General features: G+C 55.0%; 7 protein-coding genes across 7 annotated transcripts; 4 read left to right on the plus strand and 3 right to left on the minus strand.

The window, feature by feature from the left end:
- Positions 1-1,039: 1,039 nt before the first annotated feature.
- B0I36DRAFT_358383 (uncharacterized protein) lies at positions 1,040-1,692 on the plus strand (the record flags this gene model as incomplete). Its single annotated transcript, XM_046157959.1, has 2 exons — positions 1,040-1,138; positions 1,225-1,692. 2 exons carry the CDS (start codon positions 1,040-1,042, stop codon positions 1,690-1,692), a joined length of 567 nt encoding a protein of 188 aa, XP_046019249.1.
- A 928-nt stretch (positions 1,693-2,620) lies between these two features.
- Positions 2,621-4,162, plus strand: B0I36DRAFT_392048 (uncharacterized protein; the record flags this gene model as incomplete). The annotated part of the gene is made up of 1 exon (XM_046161425.1): positions 2,621-4,162. Exon 1 carries the CDS (start codon positions 3,077-3,079, stop codon positions 4,160-4,162), a length of 1,086 nt encoding a protein of 361 aa, XP_046019250.1. The 5' UTR covers positions 2,621-3,076.
- Positions 4,163-4,923: 761 nt separating this feature from the next.
- On the minus strand, positions 4,924-5,936 carry B0I36DRAFT_234615 (ribosomal protein L24e; the record flags this gene model as incomplete). The annotated part of the gene is made up of 3 exons (XM_046149331.1): positions 4,924-5,304; positions 5,437-5,604; positions 5,877-5,936. The coding sequence occupies 3 exons, from the start codon at positions 5,934-5,936 to the stop codon at positions 4,924-4,926; spliced, it is 609 nt and encodes a 202-aa protein (XP_046019251.1).
- A 997-nt stretch (positions 5,937-6,933) lies between these two features.
- On the plus strand, positions 6,934-7,242 carry B0I36DRAFT_232575 (DnaJ domain-containing protein; the record flags this gene model as incomplete). Its single annotated transcript, XM_046149151.1, has 2 exons — positions 6,934-7,010; positions 7,104-7,242. 2 exons carry the CDS (start codon positions 6,934-6,936, stop codon positions 7,240-7,242), a joined length of 216 nt encoding a protein of 71 aa, XP_046019252.1.
- Positions 7,243-7,683: 441 nt separating this feature from the next.
- B0I36DRAFT_358387 (uncharacterized protein) lies at positions 7,684-9,931 on the minus strand (the record flags this gene model as incomplete). Its single annotated transcript, XM_046157960.1, has 7 exons — positions 7,684-7,727; positions 7,778-7,869; positions 7,925-8,305; positions 8,359-8,644; positions 8,697-9,163; positions 9,229-9,278; positions 9,332-9,931. The coding sequence occupies 7 exons, from the start codon at positions 9,929-9,931 to the stop codon at positions 7,684-7,686; spliced, it is 1,920 nt and encodes a 639-aa protein (XP_046019253.1).
- A 693-nt stretch (positions 9,932-10,624) lies between these two features.
- B0I36DRAFT_344820 (Ku70/Ku80 N-terminal alpha/beta domain-containing protein) lies at positions 10,625-13,070 on the minus strand (the record flags this gene model as incomplete). The annotated part of the gene is made up of 6 exons (XM_046156300.1): positions 10,625-10,636; positions 10,700-11,172; positions 11,242-11,456; positions 11,516-11,910; positions 11,962-12,526; positions 12,583-13,070. 6 exons carry the CDS (start codon positions 13,068-13,070, stop codon positions 10,625-10,627), a joined length of 2,148 nt encoding a protein of 715 aa, XP_046019254.1.
- Positions 13,071-13,596: 526 nt separating this feature from the next.
- Positions 13,597-14,849, plus strand: B0I36DRAFT_380007 (uncharacterized protein). Its single transcript, XM_046160800.1, has 4 exons — positions 13,597-13,940; positions 14,026-14,059; positions 14,160-14,466; positions 14,582-14,849. Exons 1-4 carry the CDS (start codon positions 13,891-13,893, stop codon positions 14,746-14,748), a joined length of 558 nt encoding a protein of 185 aa, XP_046019255.1. The 5' UTR covers positions 13,597-13,890; the 3' UTR covers positions 14,749-14,849.
- Positions 14,850-14,851: the final 2 nt, after the last annotated feature.

Raw genomic sequence — 14,851 nt, forward strand, 5'->3', positions numbered from 1 at the left:
CGAGGGCGTTTTGATGCCAGGAAGACGAAGACGAAATCGAGCTGCAAGGACAAAAGAAGAAGAAAAAGTAGTCAGGGTCCTGCGACAGGACCCTGACGCCCTGTTGATCAATGACTCGCTCTCCCGATGCTGCTGTGCCGTTGGAGATCTCGACGGGCCCAACGTTGAAGCGTTGCAGGGCGCGAGTCAAGCCGGTGATTTACCGTTGCCGGCCCCGATCTAGAGGCGGGGAGACGGGAGACCGGCGACGGGAGCGAGGACGGGACATTGGAGCCACCCAAACCGGCCTGGCTGTGCCTGGCCCGGTTCTGTAAAACAGCGAGCCAGCCATGGGGCCTGCCAAGTCGCGGGGACAGCTGGAACTAGTGTGGCTGGTCCTCAAGGCTTGGAGAGAGGGCTTTGGGACGGGGCGGCCTCGGCAGCAGCAACTTTATTGCGTGAGAGAGAGGCAGAAACTCGAGGACTGGGCAGCCTGGGTGTGCCGAGCAGTGTTGTGGTCATGGCGACAGCGTGTCCAGCCAGTCGACCTATCTCTCTCACACTACCGATATGAGATTTCCACCCACCAGTGAGTTAAAATCGAGAGGCTTTACGGCTACATGACAGCACAATGGCTGCAGGCCCCAATGCCATGCCTGGGTCAACCCCACTGCAGGCTGTGACATACTGCGATGCCACGGTGTTGCAGCACTGGGCCTGCCTTGCAGGCTGACATCACTGTGAACCTGTAGCCAGCAAGGCAGTTTCCGAACATCCTTTGGTATCGATCTCGAGGGTTGTTCTCCCGAGAGCGTATTGCTTCTTGCACCTCGCGCAACTTCTCGCCGTCAAATTGCACGCCGCCTTGCCACCTCAGGCCACACGTCAAGGCAGGCGCCTACTTAGTGGAGGCTGGCTGCTTCCCCCGCCACCAAGCTCTCCCCCACAATCTTCCAACGTGCCTTGTCCAGCCCTTGAAAGGCCAATGCGTAATAGACTCCCCGCATCCCCAGCTTCAGGAGCAGAGCTCACACGACGCAAGCCACCCAGCCAGCCAAGCATGAGCGACGACGTGTACCGCCGAGCCGGCCGCGGCGGGGCCGGCAACTACTACTCGAAGCAGGACATTGCAGAGGTCGACAAGAGACTCAGGGAGCAGGTAAGCCTGGCACCCTCGCAACTGGACTGACTCCATCCAAGTCTCATGAAAGGAAGCAGGCTGACTGAGAACCCCCTCTGTGTAAGGACCCCGAGGCACAGAGGCCGATCCCGGCAGATCCGCTGCCGACGGACCCGGCCGATCCTCCCGCCCCGGCATCCTCTGCGACAGCAGCGTCGTCGTCCTCTGCCTACGCACGTTCTGGCCGCGGCGGCGCCGGCAACTTTGTCGATCCGGCGGAGGCTTCTTCAGCAGCCGCTGCTGCTCCTGCCAGTACCGGGACTCCCGCTGCGGCTCCAGCGACAGCATCGTCGTCGTCAACGGCGGCGGCACCGCGATACTCGGGCCGTGGCGGCGCCGGCAACTACTCGCACTTTAACCCGTCCGCAGCGCCCGTAGTAGACGAGGAGCAGGAGCGCAAGCGCAAGGAGATGGTCGACTCGGGCATCCTCAAGGAGATCCAGGAGTCGCTGCCGAAGCCGCCGAGGATATACCACATGCACGACGGCGGGGCGAAGAATAGCAAGACTAGGGCAAGCGAGCCAGAGATATGATGAAGCAGGAGTCAACAGACTATCGCAAGAGGAGTTGACAGTTGCAGAAGGAAAGACCTCAGAATCCAAAGATACCCGTTGGCATGCTTTCAAACACCATTCCGAGACCTGCCCTCGTCTTCATGTGCATAAACTGCATCATCGTAAAAAGCGCACAACCATACAGGACGGGCTCGAGCCTCCCTTAACAAGTCTGGCACAGTCGCTCTGGGCTGCCGAGTACTGTGGCAAGTCCCAACAAGAGCGGCCATCGTCGGGCACCTGATGAGATCGCAGGGTGGAACCAGGCTGTGCAGTCCTGTGCGACAGCCACAAAGTTTGGTGATGACTTAATATTTACGGCATGCGAGCCCACCCTGGCGAACGGGGTGTGTACCAACCTCACACGTGTGCTTTGTAGTGTAAATACGGTACCGTTCACAAACAGGGTTCAGGCCTCCGGCGTGAACAAGAACCTGTTCCTGACAATCGGCGGTATTGTCTCTGGTGTTCCTTGCTTACGTTCTTACCCACGTATCCAAACGTCTGTAGTGTAGGCACTTTCTATTGGCTCAAGAAGTATTACTTGCGTTGCCCACGAGGACACGCAAGCAACGTGACCGGTGCCTCTAATGCGGCCATTTGATAACAATGATGCAACACAAACACGGCCAGTGGACCGACCGATCAACCGACCAGCCGGCCCAGATCAGGAGGCGCACACGGTCCACGCCAGCCCTCATAAAGATGATACCAACGTCCATGGGGGCGACCACGCCATTCTGGAGCAGCTTTGCCTTGCTGGGTGGGTGCAGAAGCTTCTGGGTCGCCTGATCACGACTTTGGCGCCTTGTCTCGTCTCGGCACTGGATCAGGGTGTACCTTCCCGACTTGCCCACATCACACGCGCTTCATGTGTCGCCGCCTTTGCTTGTTTCCACAATTGGTATGGGTGGTGGTCATGAATTACCTAACGTGACGCTTCGTGACTGTCCAGCGTTGATGCCATGGCCCAGACTGTCCCGTCGGCTGGCCTCGCCATTACGTTTTCGTCGTACAGTCTGGCCTCACTGTCATGGCCACGTTGCCGACTTGTGACACAGACCGCCATGTCTCTCGTCGTGGCTCATAGCAGACTGCTTCGTCTTGCGGCTTGGTTCCTATGGCTCCAAAAAAACCCAACTTCACATAAAACACCCGCGCTCGTCGATGATGAAACTCTTGCTATGAGTGTCGTCATCTGTTGACAATCACAATACATATCAGATATCTCTGCCTCTTATTCACCTGCCCTCAGCCTTTCCCACGAACGCGGCTGGCCATCAAACTCAACTACACTCTGTAACCCTACACCCCAAGCCCTGTCCATTAGTACAAAAAGAATACACAGTTCCCTTCGCTCACCATGACCGGCCTGCTCTTTGTCACTGCCCAGTCCACCGACGTCAGGGACCTGAATCGCATCCTCCTGTACCTCCGAGACTGGGACATCACCTCTGCTGCTTCCTCTCTTTCCCTGGCAGCGACTACTACTACTACTACTGCTGTTACGCACACAAGTAACAACAACAGCAACAAGATAAACAACAACATTAACACCACCACAGTAAGACAAGCCAAAACAACCCATGCCGCCAGCCGCCGCACAGCAACAGTCCAGGACCACCAGTTCCTCGACCGCTTCCGCTTCGTGACGAGGCACAGCGCAGAGACCTTGGTTTCCCAACCAGCTTCGGCGGCAGCAGCAGCAGCGGCGGCGGCGGCGGGAACGGGTGTCACTACTGCACAACGACACCATGTCCACGGCACGTTCCCACCCGTCCCGCCGAGCGCGACACTGGTCAACTCGTGGGTCGGCAGCGGCGTCGACGAGATTGAGGCGTTCATGGACACGCTGGCAGACGAGGTGTACAGCCGCGACAAGGAGCTGTATCATGCCGCCGCTAGCAATGGACTTGACGGCAGCAGCAGCAACAGCAACAACAACAACAACAACAATAAAAATAACAACAAGTACATCGGGCGGCGTGACAGTGGGTACTCGTCGTCAGACTCGACCGGCGGCAGCGATAGCGATAGCTCCCAGGCGTCGTGCTACAACACAGACATGTACCTGGTTGTCGACGAGGTCGGACTAGCGACCGGCACGGCGATCCTGGGCTGCCGCCGCAGAGGTTCTGTTGCCGGTAAAGGTGGCTCCTCCTCCTCCTCCTCCTCCTCCTCCTCCTGGGACCGCGTCCGAGGCGTGCCCTGGGCTGAGGTCTGCTCCGTGTGGAAGGTTGTAGAGAAGAACAAGGCAGTGGATTCTCTAGTTGCAACACAGCAGCAACAACAGAAGGAGCAGAAGCAGATACGGAGCCAACCTGACAGTCATGGCTCCAAGTGGCTGGAATACTCGAAACCAATCGAGAACGGCCTGCTCGCGCCGCCGAGGGATTGTCGGCGACGGGATCTCGAGGTCAGCATGTGGCACGAGTGCGGGCTCGTTTAGGTTCAGCATAACATTGCTGGAAGTTCAAAGTGTTAAAAAGAAAATAGTAAATGAAACTGGTCCAAGAGTACGTTGTTTCTGGCATGCCATAAGATCTTCACGAGGATCCTTGGTTTGAACGAACACATTTTACACCAGGACAATGAAATAACCATGTGGACTACCGTCGCTTCCCAATGAGGGTCGTGGTTCCAAGCAAAGTCCACGTCCCAAATCGGCTCATCTCAAAAGTTATGGACCAAGCCTGACAGGCGGTGGGGCTTCAGACACCTGAACTGATTCAAGAAAACCATGGAATCCATTCTTTTGATTGCAGAATAAGTTGATGCCCAGTCTAACGCCGCCTAACGCCCAGTGAAGAAGGTAGTAGGTATGCTGTGCCCCTGATTTCATCATGATAGTGGTATGTACCGAGAGATTTTCCTTTCGAAGAGATGGCCGCTTATCCATGTTGGTGTTTCGTGTCGTCGTCGAAGCCGGTCTGGCACTGGCGGTGGGTGCATTGTTGCTTGCCCAGCCCTACGAGGCGGCTTTGCTTTTGGGCCAAATTGTGTCTCGACCTCTCTCCTCGACCTAGTCGAGAGAGCTGATGACGACGCTCGTGCCCCAGATGAGACAAGGAGCAGCCAACAAATACACAGATTGAAGGACGGAATAAAGCCAGGGATTCATCCCTTCAGGCCAAGAAAACCAGCAACAACAACGACGACGACGCCGACGCCATCCAACAACGACCGCGGCCGAAACCCACACTACCCAATCTACTCGTCGTCCGAGTCCATGTCCATGGTATCGTCGCCGACGCCCTCGAACTCGACGCCCCCGTCGACGCGCACCTTCTGGCGCATCTTCTCCTTTCCAAACACCTTGGCCTTCTTGTCCTCGACGACGGGCATCGCGGCAATCTCCTCCTCCGTGAGCCCCTGCTCGAGCTGGAGGCGGCGCTTCTCGGAGCCGCGCATGACGGGCAGCAGGTGGCTGTGCGTGGACACGAGCTTGCGGTCCTCGGCGAGCTGGCGCGCGCGCTTGCCGGCCATGCGCTTCTTGTAGAAGACGCGCTCGCGCTTGGCGCGGATCTCGGAGATGCGCTCCATCGCGGCGAGCGTGCGGTTCATCAGGTCTCTGTTGTAGCGGACGGGGACCTGCAAAAAGAGAAAGAAAAAAGTTCCGCGTTAGTCTGGGGGGACTCTGTACCATGGGAAGAAGAATGCGAGTAGAGAGCAAGAACTCAGGGAGAGGGGACGGGAAAAGGGGAGGGGGGCAAGTAAACGTACGTTGCGCCGGGCAGCGAACTGGAGCGTGCTGTCGACCGTCATCTCCTTGCCTGCGGCCTTGCGGAAGGCCTTTGTCCACTTGAGCTTGCGCGGGTTACGCTTCATCTTGAAGTTCTTGTGGCACTTTGACCGGCAGAACCGGAACTGCTTCGCATCGTTGCGGATAAACTACAAAAGAGCAGGAGCGAGCCATCGTCAGTGACATGTTCCTCGTGTCATTTAATGCACGAGCTTGAGAGCCCCCCTGGCCTCCAGGAATACTTGTGAGCTGGAGCGTGATCGGACTAGAACATGACAGGACCAAACGTCTTGGCTTGGAGAAAAGCCGAAGAACGCTGATGTGTGTCTGATCGCGAGCCACCTCCTGCTGCTGCGTGCGATCCTGAAGCCAGGGAGCCTAGCCCCTCCTCGCGTAATGATTCCTCGTGGAATGTACTGACTGTGATGCCTTTGCTGGGATACGCCGGCCTGCTGCAGAAATAGCACGTCTCGATTCTCATCTTGCCGTTGGGCTTTGCGCCGCTCCGTGACGCTCGAAAGGGAAAATGTTGCTGCTGTGCTCGGGTTACAAAGGATCGTCGGTATATGGGCGACGACAGAGAGAACGGTGTGGCGGCGAGATAAAGAGAGCAGAGGTCTTGTCACCGGGTCGGAAGGTCGGTGTCGTGTGTGTCGACCGTGAAGGTGCCCAGGAGTTGTAGTCTTGAAATGCCTAGATGGGTTCCCCCGGGCTGGCAGGCAAAAGACCCTCCAAAAATTCACACCGGTCCTCGTCCCGCCATCGAGCATTTTTCAGTGGGGCCGAGCTGCTTATCGTCCGCCGATAGGCCATAGCAGACCCATTTATCTGTGCCTGTATGAGACTCTTGATTGGCTAAAAGAGGAGAATACTTCAAGAGAGTCGGGGATTGCGCTCCTTTCGGGCCGCATCAAAAGTCCCGGCAAGTACCGCGCTACCCAGGCGTCCAACCGCATCCACAGCTGAGATGCGCTGCGGATGACTCCGGCCCCAAGAAAGTGCTCGACCGACCTCATCAACCACCATCGCCCTCGCGACAGCGGCAACGACGACAGCAACCCTCGAGGACAACCTGCTCGACTCCGCTTAGACCTACCATCGCTTTCCTTCAGCCGATCAATCAACGCAGACTCTGTCGGCACCATGGCCTCGGCACTCGCGATAGGCGGCGGCGTCGCCGTCGCTGCTTTCCTCGTACGTCAGCCCCCTCCTTCCTCCTTTTCCTCTGCCACGGTCGTCACATTTCGATATCGGTCACCGCGCTTCTCACCACCTCGCACACCCTCGCGCGATGAGCACGTCATATACGTTCATGCCGAACTCGTGCAACACCCCGCCTGGCAGTCATTCAGCTCCGCCGTCAAACCCCGACAAGACCAGACGAGCAGCACACGCACCGCTAACACAAACTTTTGCCAACGATACAGGGTCGCGCAGGTCTCGTTGCCTGGCGGAGATCCCGCGGCGGTGTCGGTGCCATGGGCAAGGCCTTCTACAAGGGCGGCTTCGAGCCAAAGATGAACAAGCGCGAGGCCACACTTATCCTGTCTCTCAAGTACGTCGAAGTCTAGAACAAAACCCCCCACCGAAACCACAGTTCATGCTATCCGGGGAAAGTTTCACTTGCTGACTCTGGACTCCCATAAAGCGAGCGCAGCGTGACCAAGGATAAGATCCGCAAGGCCCACCGGACGTTGATGCTTCTCAACCACCCCGATCGCGGTGGAAGCCCATACCTTGCGACGAAAGTCAACGAGGCCAAGGAGTTTCTCGAGAAGAACGGTTGAGGAGATCATCTTCAGAAGAGAAGCAAATTTTTTCCCGCTGCCATCCTGAAATGGGGTTGTGTAAGACCAGTAGCGGAGTGTGGAGATACGAATCGGGTGTACAACTATTATCGACATGTACGGAGCATCTCATGTACATAAGCGCTGGCGTTTTGTTTTGGTCATGAGTTCCCACGACGAGAGCGTCGAGCTAGCATAAGTGGCAGACGCTCTATCGTCCCACCTACTTCACCTTGTATGTCTCATGTAACAATATCACGACTCATCGGAAACAGTCATTCCGTCATGTCAGTTGATTTGACCTGGCCGAGCGGAGTAGGCCATGCATTGCAAAACGTGCGGCAAAGTCAAAGGAATCCACCCAACGCACCAACGTCTCGTTTCTCAAGCTCCCTGCAAGCACTCCTGTCATCAAATGGCAACATGCGCCAGAGTTTCCGCTCACCATGGACTCTTCTTCTTCTGTGGTCTCTGATTGTCTTGGTCTGCATTTCCTGTCAGCTGAAGGCAGCTCAAGATCACCAGTGGGACTTACTGGCTGGCTCCTGGGCCTTCTCGACCGGTTCAGCTGATCTTTGGCCAATACCTCCATCGTCCAATTCCCCATCGCTCCATTCGGCTTCTTCACTATTACCGTTATCAGCATACACTAGCTGCAGCTAAGTAGGATATGAACACTTACACCATCTGCCAGGGCTTTAGAGACTGACATGGCTGAGCCCTCTGCTTAACCGCCATGGCGATCATGGCAGCCAGAGTGTACCATGCATCATTGCCGGCGTTGTGTAGATCCTTGGTCTCAATATTTACTGCCTCGCATGCAGTAATAAGCGAGCGGCCGTTGGGACTTCTCTGGAGCCGTCGAAACATGACCTGGGTGTCGACCTCGTCGATGACGTGGCCGGTGTTCCAGACATTATAGCCAATTTGGCGAAGATATCTGAGATCACCGACGATGTCGTGGCCAACAAGGACAAGTGGTCGCACATTGGAGGCGTCGGGATCGCCAAAGATCCGGGCTGCGATCTTTGGCATATCCCGAAGCCAGGCGAAGCCGGAGCGTCTAAAAAGTCTACAGTCAACTATGTCCTCATAGAAGTGTGACGAGCAGCTTACCCAAAGTTGAACTTCTCGGGACATCCCTTGACGAATCTCTTGTTCTTCAGGTGAGAGTATTCGTTGATGATAAAGTGGTGTCCTTTAACAGCAGATATCCAGTTTGAGCCGTTTTCACCTGGAGCGATTCCGGAAATATCCTCGGTATCCAGAACGGCAAAGCCAAACTCGGTGAGGAGTTTGGTGTTAAACTCGAATGCTTCCACATCTATGCAGACAAACCGGACATTGTCCTTTGGATGGAACGGGGCAACCATGTCAGGCGTCCACGCAGTGGTTGAGGCACCTGTGCTTGGTGTTAGCTGCCCTGGAGTGTTCTTTTGGGATTCTTTCCTCACCAGATCCATCTACGTGTGAATGACTGCCGCGAAGGCCTAGGTATCTCTGCACACGCTTCACAACCCTGCCGTTGCGCTTCTGCTTTTCGAGCTTCTCCATTCTCAGCATGGCAAGGTTCTCCTTGCCAGAAGATCCTTTTCCGGCGTTGTGCAAGATCTCCATCTTCCACTTGTACGCCTTGTAGGCTTCTATAGTGAGGTGATCATAGTTGTCAGCAGGGTATTCTTGTACCAGTTTGATGGCAGGTTTCAAGGCTTGAGCGTTCTTGACTCTGCCTAAAAAGCGAGGGCGCGGCCAGTCCGGCGACATTGTGGCTGTGTCGAGCATCCTGTCCTGTCTGATTTGCGAAAGTATGCGGAATGAGCCTAGCTCGGTAGATGCAGCACCGAGAAAGCTCTGCAGTTGTGGAAGAGGCACAAGCAGCAGAGTGTCCCGGCTCGTGGAGCCAGGTTGTAGCATGAAATAGCTACGAAACGTCATATTCAGTGAGAAACTTGACTGACACAAGTGGTGAGGATGATATTGGCTTACAAGTCCCACGCCCGGTTTCTCTGCAGATTGGTCGTGAAATATGCTCGCACCTTGAAGAAGTTAGTATGGAAAGGTCACACTGAGGATCAAATGGCAGACTTACTTCCTCGCGGTCAACATCAGGGACGTACAGCGTCGGATAGTTCGTGACGAGCTTCCATGGTACGAGGACAATGTCGTGCTCGCATCGTTGTCCAGGTGTCATGCTCTTGGATTGGGCGTCATCACCCGACTGTTGAACGTCCAGGTTCTGCATAGGCTTGGACAAATCGTCATCTCTGTCAGCCGGAGGTTGCGCAGAGACTCGAGTGATCGCACCCATGACAATGGGATAGTGCTGCTGTACCTGAGCAGGAACTGGCGGATTAGAGCCTGGTAGTATGGCACCCATGACGATTGGGAATGCACGAGGCCCAGAAGTAGCCTCAGGAGCTTGCGGGTGGTCAATGCCGTTGTTGCTCGGTCCTGGAGGTTGGCTTTGCACAGGAACGTTGCCGTTTCTTGGCCCGCGTCGTCTACCTGGGCGCGCACCGGCAGCACCAGGAGGAGGTTTGTTATGAGGTGCTTGTGAGTTATTCGTGGCAGATTGTCTGTTGGTGGAAGGGTTCTTGGACGACTTATCGTCAACCTGGGCAGATTGGCCTCCACGGCGGCGATATCGCTGCCTTGGTCGAGATGCCTGTGGCTGGGGGACGTCTGCCATTGCGATCGTTGCAGTCTCTGCCGCTCGGGTTAATCAGGCAGGAATGGTGTGGAAGGAGTGACCTTGTCGTGTTTGTGTCACTTGTGCAGACTGATTTGTTGCGAACCGCTCAGGCAGAATTATACCCGCCGCCCGCACAATTGATTCCACAGAACAATGTCCTGCACGCAGAGCGCTATCGTCGCCGCTTGGAAAAAATGCAATCGTGATTGATGGTATTTGAGTAATCGTGGCTTGAGGTTGGGAGTCAGGTTCACGAAAGTGGATCGATGGCCGCTGTTGGTGCAGCCGCAGCAGGCGGGTTGCGTGCCGTGCCGAGACAGGTTTCAGGCGTCGGGCGTTTGTGGCATGCTTTCTTACAAGAGCAACAATGATGCCCAAAGCAATCTGTACTCGGCTCCAACTATAGTGACTTCGGTCACTCGGGCGAAAACAGCACGGAGAAGGGAAAACCCGTAGATTGATGACAGGTGCATTGAATGGCTCTGGACTCGTCTAATGCTGAATCATCTATCGCTCTGCCATTTACGAAACGAACCCTTTGATGCAACTCTTGACATGCCTGTAACAGTGACAGGTGAACTGAACCAAATCGTGAGAATAACCTGAGCTCATAACCATCAAGATTTGACTGAGTTACAGATGGCTAATCCTTCAGCTACGATCCTCCTGCACTCAGTTCCTCCTCCCCGTTTACTTGTAAAACTAGATTTCAAAGGTGGTTAGCCATGCACAAGACCTGCGAAAGTCATTCTGTGTCACGCTTACCTCTATCGCTTCTGCAGTCGTCACCTTCGATTGTTCGGATTGCGTCTCATCAATGAGGCCCAGCTTGGCACCCTTCATCTGCCACCAGAGCTCTCTCCGGTCTCCCCCAAGCTCGCCAGCCAGCAGACGCTTTTTGAGGTCCATGACGAAGGAGTTGTAGAACTCTGGCTCTTCCATCTCAATCATCTGGGCCCGGAAGACACCAAGATCTTCCATGGCCTGATCGTAACCACTGTTACCGAGACTGTCCGAAACCAGGTCTCGAATAACGCCGCCCATCTGCTTCGCTGCATCCTCTACTTGGCTCATGCTTTCCGACACCTCAATCATCTGCTTGAATTGAGGAACAGCATTGCTGGGGTCAAGCTTCTTCCGTGAGGGATCTTGCTTGAGCAGCGCAGCCACGTCCAATCCCGATATAGGCTTGACACCTCTGTCCGCCCTGTCGCGCTTGCCTCTTGCTTTCGGTGGCACTACCAGAAGACGAAGTCAGCCACAATGTTTCAAATTGCCTATCACTTGGCATGTCGGAGAGACCGTACCTTTCTTGACGCATGCCGTTTCTATCAGATCGTCCAGTCTTAATCGGGCTTTCTCCACAAGATCTGCGGGAGGCTGAGAATACTTGAGTAATATCTCGGGCACAGGCGGCACTGGCTGATCTGTGTGAATGGCGCGATGCCGGACTACTTGGTTGATGCGATGCAGCGGCGGGCAGAAGACATCTTCTACCGGCGCATACTCTTGTGTCCGCTCACTTCAAGCTGATTAGCCAAAATTTTAAACAGAAATTGTGTGAGCTCTCAATGTACTTACCCGTCATCATCTGGCTCCCATGTGGAGATGTCCATGGAATCCACATAATCGTCCATGACCTCCTGTAGCTCGGTTGAGGGCAGCAGCTGTTTGTGTTCTGACAGTGTTTGACCTGTCAAGGTGACAACCTTGTCAAGCGGTGGAAACTTGTAATGTCTCACATCCTCTGCAAAAGGCAGTGGAACGTCGTACAAACACTCAAAATCGACATCGATATGGGGCGCTAGAAGAACAAGCACTGGCTCCTTTCCGTCCTTGGTTACAAGCCGGGCGACAGCGTAGGATTCGAGCTCATGTAAGGCATGGATGAAAGACGAGAGCTTGAGAGCTGCTGCATCATTGAACTTTTGCGCTACCGTCAGACCGGCTTCGCCCATATTGAGAAATGGCTCGAACTATGGTTTCGTTAGTGTTGGCCATGTAGTCTCCCGACGGAAGTCACACACCTTGTCTTGTTGGATGAAACCAACGATAGAAAATCCTCTTGTCGTCTCGATCTTTGTAATGTTGAACTCCGCCTCGCTTATGTGCACAGCTGTGCTGCCATACTGGTAGCCCTTGGCTAGTGACTCGAATTCGACGTCGCGCTTGCCCCCAGGCGCGCTTGGGTCGTTGACTTTGTATGTGCGGGCATTCTTGACCGCCGCAAACTCTGTGGTCGATTCAATGCCTTCCATGGCATCGCCCTCGCCGCTGGGCTCGTCCTTGACAACGACCCTGCTGGCTGGTGGTATCGTTGCTTTGTGAACTTTGAAGTATCTTTCAACACTGATGCTCATGGCGTCTGGATGCACCTCGGGATCTCCCAGTGTGAGTGGTCCATCGTATGTCTTGTAAGGTCGGGTGACCTTGAGACGCGGCACGTCCAAGAAGGAAACGGCCTCCTCCACTGTGCCGAACTGGCCATCACACTTGTCTGCCAACTCCCGGAGAAGCTTCTCGTTCTGTGCTTTGTGATGAGATTTGTCCTCTTCCTTCACGCCGAAGTCGGCATCATCAAAATCCACACCCCTGCAAAATTCCTGTTAGTGTAAAGTAAGGGAAGGGCAACGAGCATCTGCACATACAGGATTGTAAGCTCGATACCGGTGTCTTTGATTTTAGCTGCAATGTCGTCAAAGTCATCACCGTCCACAGGTGCCTCGCCATCCGTGACAAGATAGATCTTGCGCTTATACTTGAGCTTCTTTGTCAACTTTGCTATCATGTCGACCGCCACCACAATGGCCGAGATGGAGTCGCCTTCGGTGGTCGAGCTCGGCTTGATCTTTGACCGCAAGGTCTGGAGATCCGTCATGTTCATTGGCCCGAGATCCTGCAGGACCGATATGTTTTCGTAGCCATCGTCGCCCTGCAGGGGGTTGTTGGTCTCGTCTGTCCGCAGGCCCAGGACGCCAACGTTCCAGGTCTTGCGGGAGGCGGCCACGGTCGTTGAGATCTTGTCCCAGACAAACCTCATGCTCCAATCGAGATCCGACTCGACCCTGCCGTTGTGACAGTCGCCCATGGACTCGCCAAGGTCGACAATGTACACGACCGCTTCCTTGTCCGCCATGATTGATGGGCCCAAGAAACGCAATTGCCTGGACGATCGAGAGACTGGTGGAGTGGGAGGTTGTGGCAGTATTGCTTGAGACCTCAATTTTCAAGCGGCATGACAGTGAAAGGGCAACACGATCTGGAACTCTTATATTCTGTCGCCAATGGTGACAAAACGAGGTACCTCGAATTAGGCAGATGTCGCGTAGTGGAGCGCGTTTGCAAGGCCGTGCAGGGTTGTGCACCAGGCAGCACACGCGCACTCAGCTGATCTCGCTCCACCTCGCTCACAGCACAGCACTACTGCGTACTTTACAGTACTGGACCTCCAGTGCCCGCCAGCACTAACTTAAAGTGCTCCACCCCCGCCAAATACGTCCTTTGAAGCTCGACGTATGGCCTGCTTCACTGCCTCTTTGGAAGCAAGCCAGCGAACAAGGATGGAATTATCAGGTGGCCCATAGATAGCCAGCGGGTCGGGAGCTGGTCTGGCACATGCCAGATTTTCCCCTCCTCTCAATTAAAAGAGCTCCAGGTTAACGGTCCTGGCCATCCCCCCCATGAGTGCGGCAAGGTTTCCAAGGTTTAGTTAAACCGGCCGGACCCGCATGGAGCCATTGCCAATCCACACCCCTGGTCGATCAGCTGCGTCATTCCGAGGTCTCTGAACAGTGTTTCAGCAAGCTCGTCAACGTCTTCGACTTTTCGTCTTTTAAGACGCAATTGCACCACTCCAACTCTCTTTCTCGAACTCCAAGCTACTACGGCGCAACGCGCAATCTCACCACCATACTCTTCGTCTGTCGAACGCAGAAGCTGCAGCTTTTTCTGTCATCATGGCCTCGACCTCGCTAGTGTGGTCGCCCGCACCATACCACCTCATCACGTACGTCTACATACCCAATTGCTGTCAGCATCCACGACTCTTTGTCCCAATATGTATTTGTTCCATGCTGACTCCGACAAAATAGATACTCCACACTCTTGGGAACACAGGTTTTCCACGTAAGTTCAATCCATATCCCTTGTTCAACTCAATCCACATCTCCGATCCTGCTTAAGCCCAACCCACTAACTCTTCCCTCCCCCGGGGGGAATGAACCAGTCCTTCTACAATGCGACAGTAGCCTACAAGACCCTCGAGCGCCCACAGTTCGCTGTCCTCCAGCGCGCCCTGTTCCCGGGGTACTTTGGCCTGCAGGCTGCCGCACCCATCCTCCTCGCCCTGACCTACCCGGCCCGGAAGCTCTTTGACGCCAAGCTCTCGTCCTCGGGCATCTTTGGCGTGCTCGAGCGCGAGAACCGCTGGACCGTCCTCGCCCCCTTGGCGACCGCCTTCGTCACGGGCCTGGTCAACCTGGTGTACTTGCTGCCGGAGACGAACAAGATTACTGCCAAGCGGAGGGCGCAGGGTGAGTTTTCTTTCTATGTCTTTTCCTTATCTCTCAAACGGGATTGACTGATCCACCACGTGTTCCTAATCGCGGGAAAACGAATGCTAATCAATGATGCCTGGTATGAATACAGAGACCAAGGACGGCAAGCGCAGCTGGGATACGCCTCCGCACTCGGAGGAGATGGCGACTCTCAACCGACAGTTTGGTCAGATCCACGGCATCTCGTCGCTGCTCAACCTCATCACTCTCGGCGCCACGCTCGTCTACGGCTTCGGTCTATCCAAGCGCATCGAATAGACGGGGCGCCGCGTTAGTGATGCTTGCCAGAAGCACGCCTAGTAATTCGATGTTGAGAACTGCAAGGAGCACGATCCGTGTGTAGGAGAATGGGTATAATTAA

Source organism: Microdochium trichocladiopsis (assembly GCF_020744255.1).
Source record: "Microdochium trichocladiopsis strain MPI-CAGE-CH-0230 chromosome Unknown B0I36scaffold_1, whole genome shotgun sequence".
In the NCBI taxonomy this organism is placed as follows: Eukaryota; Fungi; Ascomycota; class Sordariomycetes; order Xylariales; family Microdochiaceae; genus Microdochium; species Microdochium trichocladiopsis.